This window comes from Ranitomeya variabilis, chromosome 7, assembly GCF_051348905.1.
Source record: "Ranitomeya variabilis isolate aRanVar5 chromosome 7, aRanVar5.hap1, whole genome shotgun sequence".
Taxonomy (NCBI): Eukaryota; Metazoa; Chordata; class Amphibia; order Anura; family Dendrobatidae; genus Ranitomeya; species Ranitomeya variabilis.
Window position 1 is genome coordinate 84841596 of NC_135238.1, and position 15205 is coordinate 84856800.

The following is a 15205-nucleotide window of genomic DNA, read 5'->3' on the forward strand; positions in this document are numbered from 1 at the left end:
CGTTCACCTTCATTGGCTGAGAAATGGCGCTTTTCGCGTCATTGAAACGCGACTTTGGCGCGAAAGTCGCGTACCGCATGGCCGACCCCGCACAGGGGTCGGATCGGGTTTCATGAAACTCGACTTTGCCAAAAGTCGGCGACTTTTGAAAATGAACGACCCGTTTCGCTCAACCCTAGTCAAGTATGCACCTTAGCTCCTGAGAGATCACCCTCGCAATCACTTCAATCTATGGTTAAGGAAGTGTTCAATGACCCCTTGTCTGCAGACTACAGAATTCAGTGATACATATGAGCAAGGTTTTTTCTTGCTAGAAAGTGCATGTTCTGGTTCAAATCTATGGTATACCAATACATGATTTAGCTATCATTATGTTCAGACATGTCTATGAGCAATAAGAATCTGATTTAAGGAGGTCGTAGAGGATTTTGAACAAATGACATTAGAACCAGTAACATTCAACACATCGGTAATAGAACTGAAATTACAGTGAACTTTAGCCTTACACACAGGTACCAGCCTTCCATCTAGCAACTCTGTCTTGTCTTTATAAGCTATTCCATAGCACAACAATTATCTGAAGAAGGTCAGCGTGTATGGCAAAAATATAATGGAACAATGCTCTTTGGATTGCAAGAAAATAAAGAAATTCAAGGCTGAAAACTACTTGAGTGCAACATGTGCACCATCTATCATGAGTGCCGCGTTCCCGGCATTGATTATTGTGGACTTAGACTTGATAACTTTACCAAGCCAAGAAGGTTTGCAGTAGGAGTAAGTGAATTGGTAGGGTTCTTCATTTGCAATTTGTTTCAAGCTTTCAGAAAATAATATTCCTTTTATAGGACATCTTTTATAGGTTGTTAGTCATCATGAGAAACCTCAGAGGAACTCAACTGGCCAATATATTTTATTGGTTCTGAGGATACTTAAGAATAGTAGTGTACTTATTATTATTATTATTATTATTATTATTATTTTAACTTATAGAAGCTACAAAGACATTTTTCATGTAATTTTCTATATGAATTGTAATTTAATTACATTCTTTGCATAGAGGATTTGTCTGGATCAAGATTTCACAAGAAACAAGGATAAGTGTAGTATGCTTACATTAGACACATAATGTAAATGTGAATTCATTCAGATCATCCGCAGTGTATGTTTTAGTTCAATTGTCTGTCATCACAGTATTTAATCCCTTCATCCGGAAGCCTGTTTTCACCTTCATGACCAGGCAAATTTTTACAATTCTGACCACTGCCATTTTATGAGGTAATAATTCTGGAACGCTTCAATGGATGCCACGGATTCTGAGACCCTTTCCTCATGACATATTGTAATTTATGACAGTGGTAGAATTTATTTGATATGACTTGCATTGATTTGTGAAAAAAATGGAAATTTGGTGACAATTTTGCAATTTTCAAACTTTTAATTTTTATGCCCTTAAAGGGAACCTGTCACCCCCCCCCCCAGTCGTTTCAAACTAAAAGAGCCACCTTGTGCAGCAGTAATGCTGCATTCTGACAAGGTGGCTCTTTTAGTTCTGGGTGCTGTAACTAGAGAAATAATCCTTTTTTTAATTTGTCAGAAATACCTGGTCTTCAGTCAAGGAGGCCTGCATTTCCCCCCTGCTTTAGATGCCACACAGCTGTCACTCACATCTTCTTGGCGCCAGGTTCCGCCTCCTCACCGCTGCTTTGAAAATAGCCGGCGCCTGCGCTCTTTTCCCCTGCCTGGTGCAGGCGCAGTGAGCGCTGCCCGTCTTTCCTGCCTGTGCGGCCGCCCTGCTTGTGAATCCCAGCCCGCAATGTGAATAAATCATAAGTCACTGCGGGGCTGGGAATCACAAGCAGGGTGGCCACGCAGGCGCAGTCAGCTGGGCTGCATATGAGGAAAGACGGGCAGCGCTCACTGCTCCTGCACCAGGCAGGGGAAAAGAGCGCAGGTGCCGGCTACTTTAAAAACAGCGCTGAGGAGGCACCCAGAACTAAAAGAGCCACCTTGTAAAATATGCTGGAATAATTAGCGGTTGTCATGTCGCGTTTGGAGAGCCCTGATGTGCCTAAACAGTGGAAACCCGAAACCATTTTGGAAACTAGACCCATTAAGGAACTTAACACCAATAACGAATCCTATCGTGGTTAGCCAAGCATAAATAAATACCTACAAAAGAATGCACCACATACACAATATTGTTTAAAAAATCCTTTATTAATGACAAATAAACCAACAAAGTGGTCATAAAATTGCCTAATCCGGCAAAGGTGAGACACAACAGACACAAAACAAAGGCGGACACATAGACCTAAAAATAACAACACATCATGTAAATGCACAAAATGTGTCCGCCTTTGTTTTGTGTCTGTTGTGTCTCACCTTTGCCGGATTAGGCAATTTTATGACCACTTTGTTGGTTTATTTGTCATTAATAAAGGATTTTTTAAACAATATTGTGTATGTGGTGCCTTCTTTTCCATTAAGGAACTTATCTACATTTGTATTGAGCACCTTGGAACCACAGGTGCTTCACATAAGTTTATAATGTAGAGCCATGGAAATTTAAAAAATCACATTTTTCCCAAATAATTATTTTTAGCTCCAAATTTTGCATTAACATAAGAGAAAAAAGAGAAATTGCTTCATACAATTTGTTGCACAATTTCTCCTGAATACGCCGATGCCCAATATGTGTGTCATGGTATAGGACATGGTTCATGTCCTGCTGTCTCAGTGATAATATTGCTATATTGCTGGCCTCTCTTTGGATCTAGAAGGGGTATTTATACACACTCCAGACTAGGATTCCCCATCAGCTATACTTTTGTTTAGTCTTTGTCTGACCCCTTGAGTGTGTGCTTTGTTTTCATTTGTGTGCTTTGCTCTCCGTGCTTTAAGGTACCTTCACATTAAGCGACGCTGCAGCGATAGCGACAACGATGCCGATCGCTGCAGCGTCGCTGTTTGATCGCTGGAGAGCTGTCACACAGACCGCTCTCCAGCGACCAACGATGCCGATGTCCCCGGGTAACCAGGGTAAACATCGGGTTACTAAGCGCAGGGCCGCGCTTAGTAACCCGATGTTTACCCTGGTTACCAGCGTAAAATGTTAAAAAAACAAACAGTACATACTCACCTTCGCATCCCCCGGCATCCACTTCCTGCACTGACTGAGCGCCGGCCCTAACAGCAGAGCGGTGACGTCACCGCTGTGCTGTACTTTCACTTTCACTTTACGGCGCTCAGTCAGTGTGGGAAGCGGATGCCGGGGGACGCGAAGGTGAGTATGTACTGTTTGTTTTTTTTCACATTTTACGCTGGTAACCAGGGTAAACATCGGGTTACTAAGCGCGGCCCTGCGCTTAGTAACCCGATGTTTACCCTGGTTACCAGTGTAAAACATCGCTGGTATCGTTGCTTTTGGTGTCAAACATGACGATACACGCCGGTCTGACGACCAAATAAAGTTCTGAACTTTGTTCAACGACCAGCGATATCACAGCAGGATCCTGATCGCTGCTGTGTGTCAAACTAAACGATATCGCTAGCCAGGACGCTGCAACGTCACGGATCACTAGCGATATCGTTTAGTGTGAAGGTACCTTTAGTCTGCTTGTTTGTTCTGCTGGTTTTCTGACCTTTGGCTCCCTTTCTGACTATCCCTCCATCTCACCCCTTGGTTACCTCGTTATCTCCTGATTTTGATCTTGGCAAGTTTAACTACTCTCTCTACACTGTTTGAGCGCACGGCAGGGCTTTGAAGGGAAGGAGCACCATTTGACTTTTGGAACGCAAAATTTGATGGAATAATTAGCGAATGCCATGGCGCAATTGAAGAGCCTCTGATGTGCCTAAGCTTTGGAAACCCCCCAAGTGTCATCATTTTGGAAACTAGACCCTTATGGAACGTATCTATGTGTATTGAGCACCTTGAACCCACAGGTGCTTCACAGAAGTTTATAACGTTAAGCCATAAAAATAAAAAAAATCACATTTTTCCCACAAAGATCATTTTAGCTACATATTTTGCATTTTCATAAGGGTAACAGGAAAAATTGATCATACAATTTGTCTAAATTTCTCCTGAGTACACCAAAACCCCATATGTGGGGGAATACTACCGTTTGGGCGCACGGCAGGGCATGGAAGGGAAGGAGCGCCATTTGACTTTTTAAATGCAAACATTAATGGAATAATTAGCAGGTGCTTTGTCATGTTTGAAGAGCCCCTGATGTGCCTAAACAGTGGAAACCCCCACAAGTGACATCAACTTTGCAACTAGACCCCAGGAGAAATTGCTTCATACAATTACTTGTGCAATTTCTCCTGAGTATGACGAAACCTCATATGTGGGAGAATACTACTGCATGGGATGGAAGGTATGGAGCACAATTTGACTTTTTGAATGCAAAATTTGATTGAAAAATTAGCGGATGCTTGTCACGTTTGGAGACCCCCTTATGTGCCTAAACAGTGAAACTTCCCCCACAAGTGACACCATATTGGAAACTATACCTCTTTGGGACCTTATCTAGATGTGTATTGAGCACCTTGAACCCCCAAGTACTTCACAGAAGTTTAAAATGTTAAGCCGTGAAAATAAAAAAAAATCACATTTTTCCCACAAAAATATTTTTTAACTGCAAATATTGTATTTTTACAAGGGCCAAAGGAAAAAATTGACCCCAAAGTTTGCTATGCAGTTTCTCCTGAGCTCACCCCATATGTGGTCGAAAACTACTTTTGAGGCACAGTGCAAAGCTCAGAAGGGAAGTAGCACTATATTAGAATGCAGATTTTGCTGCACTTGTTTGAGGGTGCCATGTTACATTGACAGAGCCCCTGAGGTGCCAGAACAGCAGAACCCCCCATAAGTGACCCCATTTTAACAATTCATGAATTCATCTAGGTGTGCACTGATTATATTGACACCACAGGTGTGTCACAAACTTTTATACCATTGGGCAGTGAAGAAAAAAGAATTTACATTTTTACCACCAAGATTGTGTGCTAGCCCCAAGTTTTACATTTTCACACTGGGAAATGGGTAAAAATGGCACCAGAATTTGTCCCAGAATTTCTGCTGAATGTAGAATTACCCCTTATGTGGCTGTACAGTACTATAGCACAATATTGCCATAAGGAGTGACTCTGGAGGGACAGAGCATTATTTGCCTCTTGGAGCGCAGACTTTCCTAGACTAGTTTGTTTAGGAAAATCCCATATTCCATATAAAGAGCCCCTAAGTGCTAGAGAAGCAGAATCCCCCTCAAGTGACCCTATTTTGGAAATTATAACCCTTTGGGAATTTATCTACAGATGTAGTGATGATTTTGACTCCATGGGTGTTTTCCAGAAACAGGCAGCAGTGGATGCTGCTGAGTGAAAATTGCAAACTGGTACAATGACCAGTAAGCTGTTGTGGCCAGTATGTTGTAGTGACCAGCACATTATGCCCAGCTCATGCTTCTGGCTTTCATCACTACCGAAATGCCAAGCATGTGGGCACTAAATGTGGTTTAGGCACACTGGGGCTCAGAAGGGAGCGGGGCATTTGGATTTAGGAGCAGAGAATTTGCTGAATTTCTTTTGGCGGGTGATGAGCCATTTTGCTTTTCTAGAGCCTTTGTGCTACTAGTAACGTGGAAGCCCCCTATATTTCCATTAACAGATGATAGATCTGAGTAGGGGCTTTTTTGTGGATTTAGTGGAAGATTTTATTTGAAACATTTTACATAACGTTTGGGATCACAGTTATTCGGCGCTCTACACTGACCACTTACTTTGGGGTTTTTATCTAAATCTCTCAGTGACATGATTCAGATGAAACCCCCAATGGATTGATTCACTATATTGAGGCTACAGAGTTACTCTGGACTCCGTCTGGCCTCTTTTCCGCGGTGTCCTTCTTTTTCAAAACTATGGCCAACGGCACTTTTATGCAATCCTAAATTGGACACCGCCGGATCACAGATCAGACGTCATCCACAGTGCCTCCATCTGCCTCATGATAATGAATTTTCCACTGGGGGTTCTTTCTAAATCACGCATTTCAGAGATTTACACGGAAACCCCAGTGTAAGCACACAGTGCAGAGCGCAGGATAAATGTGCGCCGAGCCTTACTGCGATCTTTGGGAAGCCAGATTAAAAAATCAACAGCATGTGAAGAATTGATTTTATTTCTTTTTTTATGCAGTTTCTCATGTGGTATAAGTGATTAGGCACCTTATTCTTCAGGTCGGTACGATTTCAGAGATACCAAATTTATATTGGGTTTTTATGTTTGGCTGCTGTCACACACTAAAAGACACTTTTTATTACAAAAACTAGTTTTTGCTTCACCATATTTTGAGAGCTATAATTTTTTCATATTTTGTTCGACAGTCATGTGTGGGCTTGTTTTTTGCTGGACGAACTGACGTTTCTATTGGTAGCATTTTCAGTCATATGACTTTTTTTTATCACTTTCCACTCCGATTTTTGGGAGACAGAATAAAGAAAAATTAGCAATTCAGAAATTGCTTTTTTTTAATACCGTTCCGCATGTGGTAAAATTGGTAAGGCAGCTTTATTCTTCGGGTCACTACGGTTACATTGATACCTCACTTATATCTTTTTTATGTTTTGATGATTTTACACAATAAAAACGATTTCATAGAAAAAAATATATTTTTACATCGCTTTATTCTGAAAGCTATAACTTTTTTACTTTTCTGCTGATGGAGCTGTAGGGTGGCTTGTTTTTTTGCGGGACAAAATTATGTTTTCAGCTGTACCATTTTTATGTACATTCATCTTTTTGATTGAGTTTTATTGCACTTTTTGTTCAGCAGTATGATAAAGCATTGTTTCTTGCCTCGTTTTTTATTTATTTTTTTACAGTGTTCACTGAAGGGGTTAGCTAGTGGGACAGTTTTATAGAGCGGGATGTTACGGATGCGACAATATCAAATATGTGCACTTTTATTGTTTTTTTATTTACATAAATAAATGCATTTATTGGAAAAATATTTATTTCTTTTTTGTTTTTCTTTATTTAGGGATTTTAAAAAATATATTTTTACACTTTGCAATATATTTCTTTATTTTTTACATTGTCCCAGTGTGGGACATTACTATATAACGTCAGATCGCTGATCTTATACTCTGAACTTCAGACTATCAGATCAGCAATCTGACAGGCAGGCATGCCATCGCTTGCTTTGAGCAGGCACTCACAATCCACTTCCCTGCAGGACCAGGAAGGAGCCCGTGGCCACCTTAGTGCCAGAGATCTCCATATAGACCATTGGAACAATGGGATCGCATCACGTTGTCCTGATGGAAGTGCGCAGGGAGCCCCCTCCCTGCGCGATGCTTTTCTATGCCACTGTAACTGCTGACAGTGGTATCAGAGGGGTTAAATGTCCACAATTTGCTGCAGCGTTTCAGTTGTCACATACAGCTGACACACGCACGCGATCGCCGTGGTGCTCAGCGTGAAGCAGCACAATCACGGTGCCGTACTAGTACTGCTCGTGGCGCAAACGCACCTCCCACAAAGAAGTACTAGTATGGCGCATGTCGCGAAGGGCTTAATTATATCCACATTTGCTTTTGTTTTTCCTCAATGATTGCAAATCATTAGGGAACACAAGAGCAGGAAATATCTTTTCTATAAAAAAAGTACTGCACTTGAAATAGTGAAAGCAGATATAACATTGATTGAAGAAACTAGCAACCAAGTCAGCCTATATTGCAATAATTTAACCACAGATATATAAAAGGCTAAGGTTTTCAATCTTCTTAACTGAATTCTTCCTGAAAAGATGTAGACATCATAAATCATTTTAGTTAATTGGAGCATTTCATTTCTCAGATGGGACATTGGAGGTGGGAGGGCACAGAAATCATATTTGTTTTTAACTTTCTTCTCATCTGATAATGGAATAATTTTTCTCCAACTGCCTGCTATTGAGACAAGAGGTTACATACCAAATGGACATGATGGAAAGAAGCTAAACAAATAAGAAATATGTCTTTAAGTTAGTGAAATTTGGTAATATCATTGCTAAACATGACAAACAGAGATGCGTGCTACATTCTTCACACAGTGTACAGTGAGGCTACGTTGATACCACACTTATACTATGAAGTTGCAGCAAACTTTTTTTTTTTACTATTAACAACAAGCAAACATATACTGCTTATACGATTTAACTTGATGCCTGTGCTTTCAATCCCGTGGTCATTGATCATTTGGCATGTAGGTCTGAATACTAGTTATTCTACAGAACAGAAAATGCACCCTGCCATGCTTTTTCTTGTTTTGGCAAAAAAAATCAGTATCCCGATACAAACTAGCCGAACTCATATGAACTTAAATATAAACACGAAATTAATTTAAAAAAGAAAATATCTCTTTACAGGAAATATACTAACAAGCTGGAGGGTATATATTTTTTTGATCATTTGCTGAAATGCAAAACAAATTTCTGTTTTTCAACAGATGCATACTCCCAATTCAATAGAATTACATCTTCATTTGTGGTCCTTGAGGAAGATGTTTTACCAAGCAAGAGAATACTCCAGCACTCCGTAAGCGCTAAGATGTATGCAAACTTTGAATATATGAAATTTTTCTGCATTACATTTACATAGAACATATTTATAAAAATGAAAGTACTTGGTGCATACATTGGTCAATTCATGAGAGTCCAGCAACCACAGAAAAGTGGCCTTTCTTTGATGGGACCCTAAACCTAATATTTATGTCATGGCTCAGTTTGGGGATTTGATCTGGTGACCTGTTGCTTTGTGGTTGTTTCTTCTTCCTGCCAATGACCCTTTTGCTGAACTTTCAACTTTACATCCGACATCTGGAAGGGTGTAATGGAATATGTGTCACGTGAGTTATTCCAGTCATAGCACGAAAATGTTATGTCTAAGAGTGACACCAACAGCTTGAGTCAGTGTTCTGCTCAGTTCGTTCTGCCACCATAACACTTAATTTTTGAACATAGCAGAATTTAATTTCCATCAATGACACCTTCATCTGTTCTTCTCTTTGATGCACTGTACCACAGCACCACAGGGGCTGAGGAAGATACTTAAGCAAAACAACCTCTGGCAGCTGATTTATTGCAATAGATGAAAAGTCATCCTTTTTACTTAGATGACATGGGCTAGAGGATATGGAGCAGACATTTCAAACTCTTAACTGTGTTGCTGGCTCTGCAAGCTATGGTGCTTTGGGCACTGTCAGTGGTAGTACGCGTAGCACTCTGAGTCAGGAGAAAACTTCAGGTGACAATAATGTGAGTAGCAATTGTCAAAGGTTAATAACCGGATTATAAAGGATCAAGAGGAGAATTTTCAGAAAGAAAGCAGATAAGACAAGGGTAGACCAAGCATTTCAGGAGTTTAGAGAGGAAGGAAGATTGAGGGATGTTTTGTTTTAGTAAAGTGGTTATGATGGCATGTTTGAATGAGGAAGGAAAGATTCCGGAATAAAGAGAGAGGTTAACTATTTTAGTTAGGTGAGTGGTGTCAGCTAGGAAAAGGGACTGATGATGATTTGTGGGCTTAAGGTCATTGGTGTAGGCTGTAGTACAAGAAGAAGCAAGGGACTTGGAAACTTCTTCTTGGAACTTGGAGATATGTTTATATGTATCTCCAAGAAGTTAGCAAGCTACTTGCCTCTTTTTGCCCTACATATGCTATATATATAGCAGTGCCTTAGCACAGGTCACAGTTTGAAATATGTCACTTGTTTCCTGTCAAGGTGCTGCATTATTCTGATGCTCATGTTACTGACCTGGATGGTTTACTCATTTTGTCTGATCTCTCCGCTCCTGTCCCCAGCTTCCTATCCTGAATCTGTGCTGCCCGCTCCGACCTTGGACTTTCTGACCACATCTTTGTCTTCACCCTCTGTGTTTTGTATATGGGCTTCAGATACCTTGGTTAGCTGCTGCAGATCCACCGTCTTCATACTCCCTCTCCCTTCTGGGATCTTATGTTACGCATGTAATGCATTTACAGAACAGGGTTTACGTCTTTTCATACTTGTAAGTACGACAAGCATGAGCACAACAAGCCGCAACTTCTGAGTTGTGTATGTATAGAAGAAGCTATTATCAAGTGGTCAGCTTGCTTTAGATGCCAGGAGCATACCGCACCCTTTCATCTATGATGAAATGTTTGTGAAGGAAGGAGCACTACTGGCAGAGGAGGCGGACAGCCGAATCACAGGGAGAAGCATTGCAGGAGAGTTGAGGATGTCAGGCTTGCTTCTAATGATAAGTAGCACTTTTATTCCAGATAAGGAGGCATTGTCATTTGTCAGTATCCTCACGTGAGACAGATAAAGTCTCATGTGACCGTACTGATACAGTTCTGACCTGCTCTATGGATATTTCAGTCCGTTCATAACTGTAAGGGTACCGTCACACAGTACCATTTTAATCGCTACGACGGCACGATCCGTGACGTCGCAGCGATCGTATGAATATCGCTCCAGCGTCGTAGACTGCGGTCACACGTTGCAATCACGGCGCTGGAGCTATGCCGAAGTCCCCGGTAACCAGGGTAAACATCGGGTAACTAAGCGCAGGGCCGCGCTTAGTAACCCGATGTTTACCCTGGTTACCAGCGTAAACGTAAAAAAACCAAACAGTACATACTCACATTCTGGTGTCTGTCCCCGGCGTTCTGCTTCTCTCCACTGTGTAAGCGCCATAGCCGGAAAGCAGAGCGGTGACGTCAGACGTCACTGCTGTGCTCGCTTTCCGGCCGGCGCTCACACTGCAGAGAAGCTGAGACGCCGGAGGACAGACACCGGAATGTAAGTATGTACGGTTTGGTTTTTTTACGTTTACGCTGGTAACCAGGGTAAACATCGGGTTACTAAGCGCGGCCCTGCGCTTAGTTACCCGATGTTTACCCTGGTTACAAGCGAACACATCGCTGGATCGCTGTCACACACAACGATCCAGCGATGTCAGCGGGTGATCAAGCGACGAAAGAAAGTTCCAAACGATCTGCTACGACGTACGATTCTCAGCAGGATCCCTGATCGCTGCTGCGTGTCAGACACTGCGATATCGTAACGATATCGCTAGAACGTCACGAATCGTACCGTCGTAGCGATCAAAATGGTACTGTGTGACGGTACCCTAAGTGTCTACTTTTTAATCTCTATATTACCTTTTTGTGATTCAACAGTGTCATAGTAGGTTGGAAATATACAACCACAGAGCTGAAATGACCCGCCCAGCTGAATTATATGAAATCTAATATTAGCTGCCAATAATTTATGACCCTGCTACCTGACAATCAAGTGGACAAAATAAAAGTGGAAAAAAAAATTGTATGTATATTCTCTACTATATGCAGGAATGTATAATTTATGAGGTTAAAAGTTGTTAAAGGTCTTCTTTAAGCTGTAGTTACGGACATGTCATTAGGCCTCAATGACTCCATACCTGCAATATGGCTCCAGCACGTTGTTTGAATGCTCACATTTGCCGTGTTTGCAGAAGCCTTCATATGCATCCGAACAGGAAATATGTACTCCTCTAGCACTTTCTTCTAATTTGTTTGCATTCTCTGCAAAGAAAGACAGTATTAGCTAAGAAATCACAACATCTTAAAAAGTTCCACAATTTTGCTATGTTAACATAGTGATTACTAGAATTTTACACATACAGTACTTATCAGGCTGCTTATACAGTATAATAGGGCCCAAAGAAAAAAATGTGTATATTGTCTCTAAAAATTCTTAAACATTATAGAAAATAAACAATAAAAATACACGTAAATTCAACAGAGTATTGCAATGGAGGACCACATGATACATTTTCATAGCTATATCTAATTTCCATAGTGCTACATAGCATATAGAAAAGAATGGCAAATATGAAATAAATATAAACATCATCCACATGTCTGCACCTCACTGACTATCCTGTGGGTATTTGCTTTGTGCAATAATGCTAACCTGTTTAGACAATCAGATGATTACATATTTTTGCAGACTAATGTGGTATGTGGTCCTGGTGGCACCAGGTGGTCAAGACGTCATGTGCACACATCCTAGAGTTTCCCCTGCTTCCCCATAAGTATGGTGGATTGGAGATACTATTTGTTAGGGGTCGAGTTCCCGCCTCTGCACAGGGGGAATCTCGGTCCATCTCCGCTGCGGTCTCCAATTCCTCTCCTGCCGCAGTGGAGTCTGCTCAGCAGAGACGTAGGTCCCAGCATCTTGCTCAGTCCCACTCTGTACAAAGAGTTACTGCTGCTTTTCCTGCTTCTGCCATTGCAGTCAGTGCTGGGCAGCGGCGAGCAGACGCTTCTGGGACTAAGTCCTGCTCTTCTCGTTCTGAGCATGCCCTGAGTAAGATCTCTCAGTGGAGATCGAGGGTCACATGGTCAGATACTGCAGCTAAGTCCATTGGTCCTTTCAGGAAGGTCCTGTAGGTGCTAGCACTAAGTCCTGCTTGGCACACACTGAGCATGCCCAGGGCAAGATCTCTCAGTGGAGATTTAGGGTCACATGCTCAGGTATGGCAGCTTCTCATTGGTCCTTCTAGGAAGGTCTTTTACTTGCTGCAGCTATATAAGGCTCGCATGGCCGCACTGCCATGCGCTAGTATTGCTTTTATTTATGTACTTTGCGATAGTGTGGTCTTGTATGAGTGTGTTCAGGGACCCGGCTGAAATAAGCCCCTAGAATGCTGGCACCTCCGGCGAGGAGTTCGTATGCTTGTGTGTCAGGGACCTGGCCGAAATAAGCCCCTAGAATGCTGACACCTCCGGCGAGGAGTTTCGTTTGCGTGCAGGACCTCTGACTGCTCTTGTTTAGACAGTTAACCTGTGCCTCTGTGGAGTCTAACAGGGCACAGCGCTTTGTGTTCATGGCTGCTCTGTGAAGTAACAGAGTTAGCTAACACTGCCATTAGTTCCGCTATTTGCTAGCAGCAGGTTCTCCTGCACGGTGGACCCCGGGCTGCGAACGCATCTATCCTAATAAAATATATACTTTCATTAGGTGCGTTCCGCTAGCCCTAACACTGTTAGATTTGAGTCAGGTCCGTTTCCTCCGTTTCTTTGAGCTTATGCCTTGTCCTGATCTCTACTGACCATCACACTGTTTCCCACATTACAAAGGTGTCACTCTCATTATTTTTCCCAATCTAAGATGTGCTTTGATATGATTCCATTTTTTTAATATAATAGTTTCCTTTCACCTTCTCTTACAGGCTCGCGTTATGCAGATCTTTTTACATGATTGACTTCACTCTCCGCTACAGAACTCTGTTGCTTCTTCAAAGTAATTGTTAGCCTCTCAGTGACCCTCACGAGGCTCCTGGATGATTCTACATGGAGCTTTGAGAGACAGTGCAGTTGATCTGACAGAGATTTTACATCCAAATGACTGAAACAACAGTACTTGAGATAGACAATCGACTGTAAACACTTGGATATTACCATCTACTTTTTATACTTATGTAAAAAAAATACTTTACCAATGTAAGAAATTGTATTTGTGAATTAACATCACCTGTCATGGCCCAAAACACTGTTAACCTGTAGATATGATGTTAAACTGCAGGATAAGGGCTCTTACACAATTATCCCGAACTAGTGCTATCCGTGGTTTCCATGCCTTGCCCTTGTACCCATGATATTCTATGGGGCTCCGCACCTCCCTAAGGAAAAACTCAGAGACATGTCCGATTTTTATCTAAGTGTCGGCAATGGAAGTTTATGGGTCCATGAAAAACATCAGACCGTACTCAAATGACATCTGATTGTGGTTCAATTTTCACAGACTGGCAATTTTTCACGTTTCTCTGAGAAAAACGGATCCCACTCTGATCAAAATCTGATCAAAATCTGGTTAGAGTCTGATTAGAATAATCATACTGTTTTTCTCTGATGGGGAAAAGCAGTTTTGCGCCCCTACCCTCATAGCATTGTAAAACCATTCGACTGAAAGCTTGGCTGCTGAGAGGAAATACACTTTTTTCCTCCTGGTAACCTCAGGCTTTCAGTCATAGAGGCGCAGCTTCAGCATATAGTATACAGTGAGCATTCAGTAGACAGTGAGCAGTGACTGAAACCACTCCCTGCCACTGACTGTCAACCGGCTCAGCACTGATGCACTTGCACTGCTGAGTCGGCTGTCAGTCAGTGCCAGGAAGTGGTTACAGCCTCCACTCAGTATGCACTGAGTGATGACTAAAGCCGTATTGCCTGTGCCTCCACCACTGAAAGCCAGATGCTGCCGGGTGGAATAAAGTTAATTTCCTCCTGATATCCAGGCTCTCAGTGGCCGCATGGCTTTACAACGCTATTAACCTGCAGATTAACACCATAGTTTCAGGTTAATAGCGTTTTTTGAGATGACAGGTTCCATTTAAGTACAATTTCAGTAATTCTACTTAGATCTATTACAATTTCAGAAATTCTACTTAGATCTATACATGCATACACTTTGCAGGTTGCAGCCAGGGCATCCTTAAAGAACATTGAGGTTATAGAATGCTAGCTGAAAAGTGCCCAGAAAATAGTGTACAAAAATAAGGATTCTACTTCTTTTGTTTCATTTAAAAGCTCTCTGGACCCCAGCATACAAATAACCTGAGAAGGAAACCCTGGAGAACTGTCTGACATAAAGCTATTTCACGTAGTTAAAGGTTGGGCTCTCCATGCATGTGTTGTGACTGTCACACTGCCGCGACACATGCAGATGTGTAGGTGAACTGCTGATTATCGGGAGTGCTCCAGGTATCTGGGTTCCTGATGTAGCTATTCGGTAAGCGCTATAGCTTGCAGAATAAGGAGGGAGCCGACGATGTTCGCCCATCCCTAATCTTCACCTCTGATTATGATTGACAGATTTTTCTATCTTCATAGTGCTGATAAGAGAGAAATTGTCAAATACAAGCATGGAGCATCAATACTAGACCCGGGGTCACACTAGCATACATCACGGCTAAGTGCTATGTGATGTTTTATCTGATAGCACTCGGCTCCGTGTTCTTCTATGGGGCAGTGTAGAGATTATTTTCTCATGCTGGTTCGGCATGAGTGAACAATCTCAGCATGCTGCGATTGGCAGTGAGACACGGCTCACTCGTACCCATACAAGTCTATGCAAGTCTATGGGTGAGACAGGCAATGGAGGAGATTGAAATATTACTTTCTCGGTCTCC

The 15205-nt window shown here is 42.0% G+C and overlaps 1 protein-coding gene across 2 annotated transcripts in view; it reads right to left on the reverse strand.

Annotated features, from left to right (window-relative positions):
- Nucleotides 1-15205, reverse strand: part of TMEFF2 (transmembrane protein with EGF like and two follistatin like domains 2) — a 1006851-nt gene that overhangs the window by 89576 nt on the left and 902070 nt on the right. For both annotated transcript variants that reach the window (XR_013218244.1, XM_077275380.1), the window contains exon 8: nt 11471-11594. Coding sequence is in view for 1 of the 2 variants with exons in the window: in XM_077275380.1 (XP_077131495.1) it covers nt 11471-11594 (124 nt within the window). In the remaining variant the exon portion in view is untranslated. The remainder of the gene's footprint in view (nt 1-11470; nt 11595-15205) is intronic.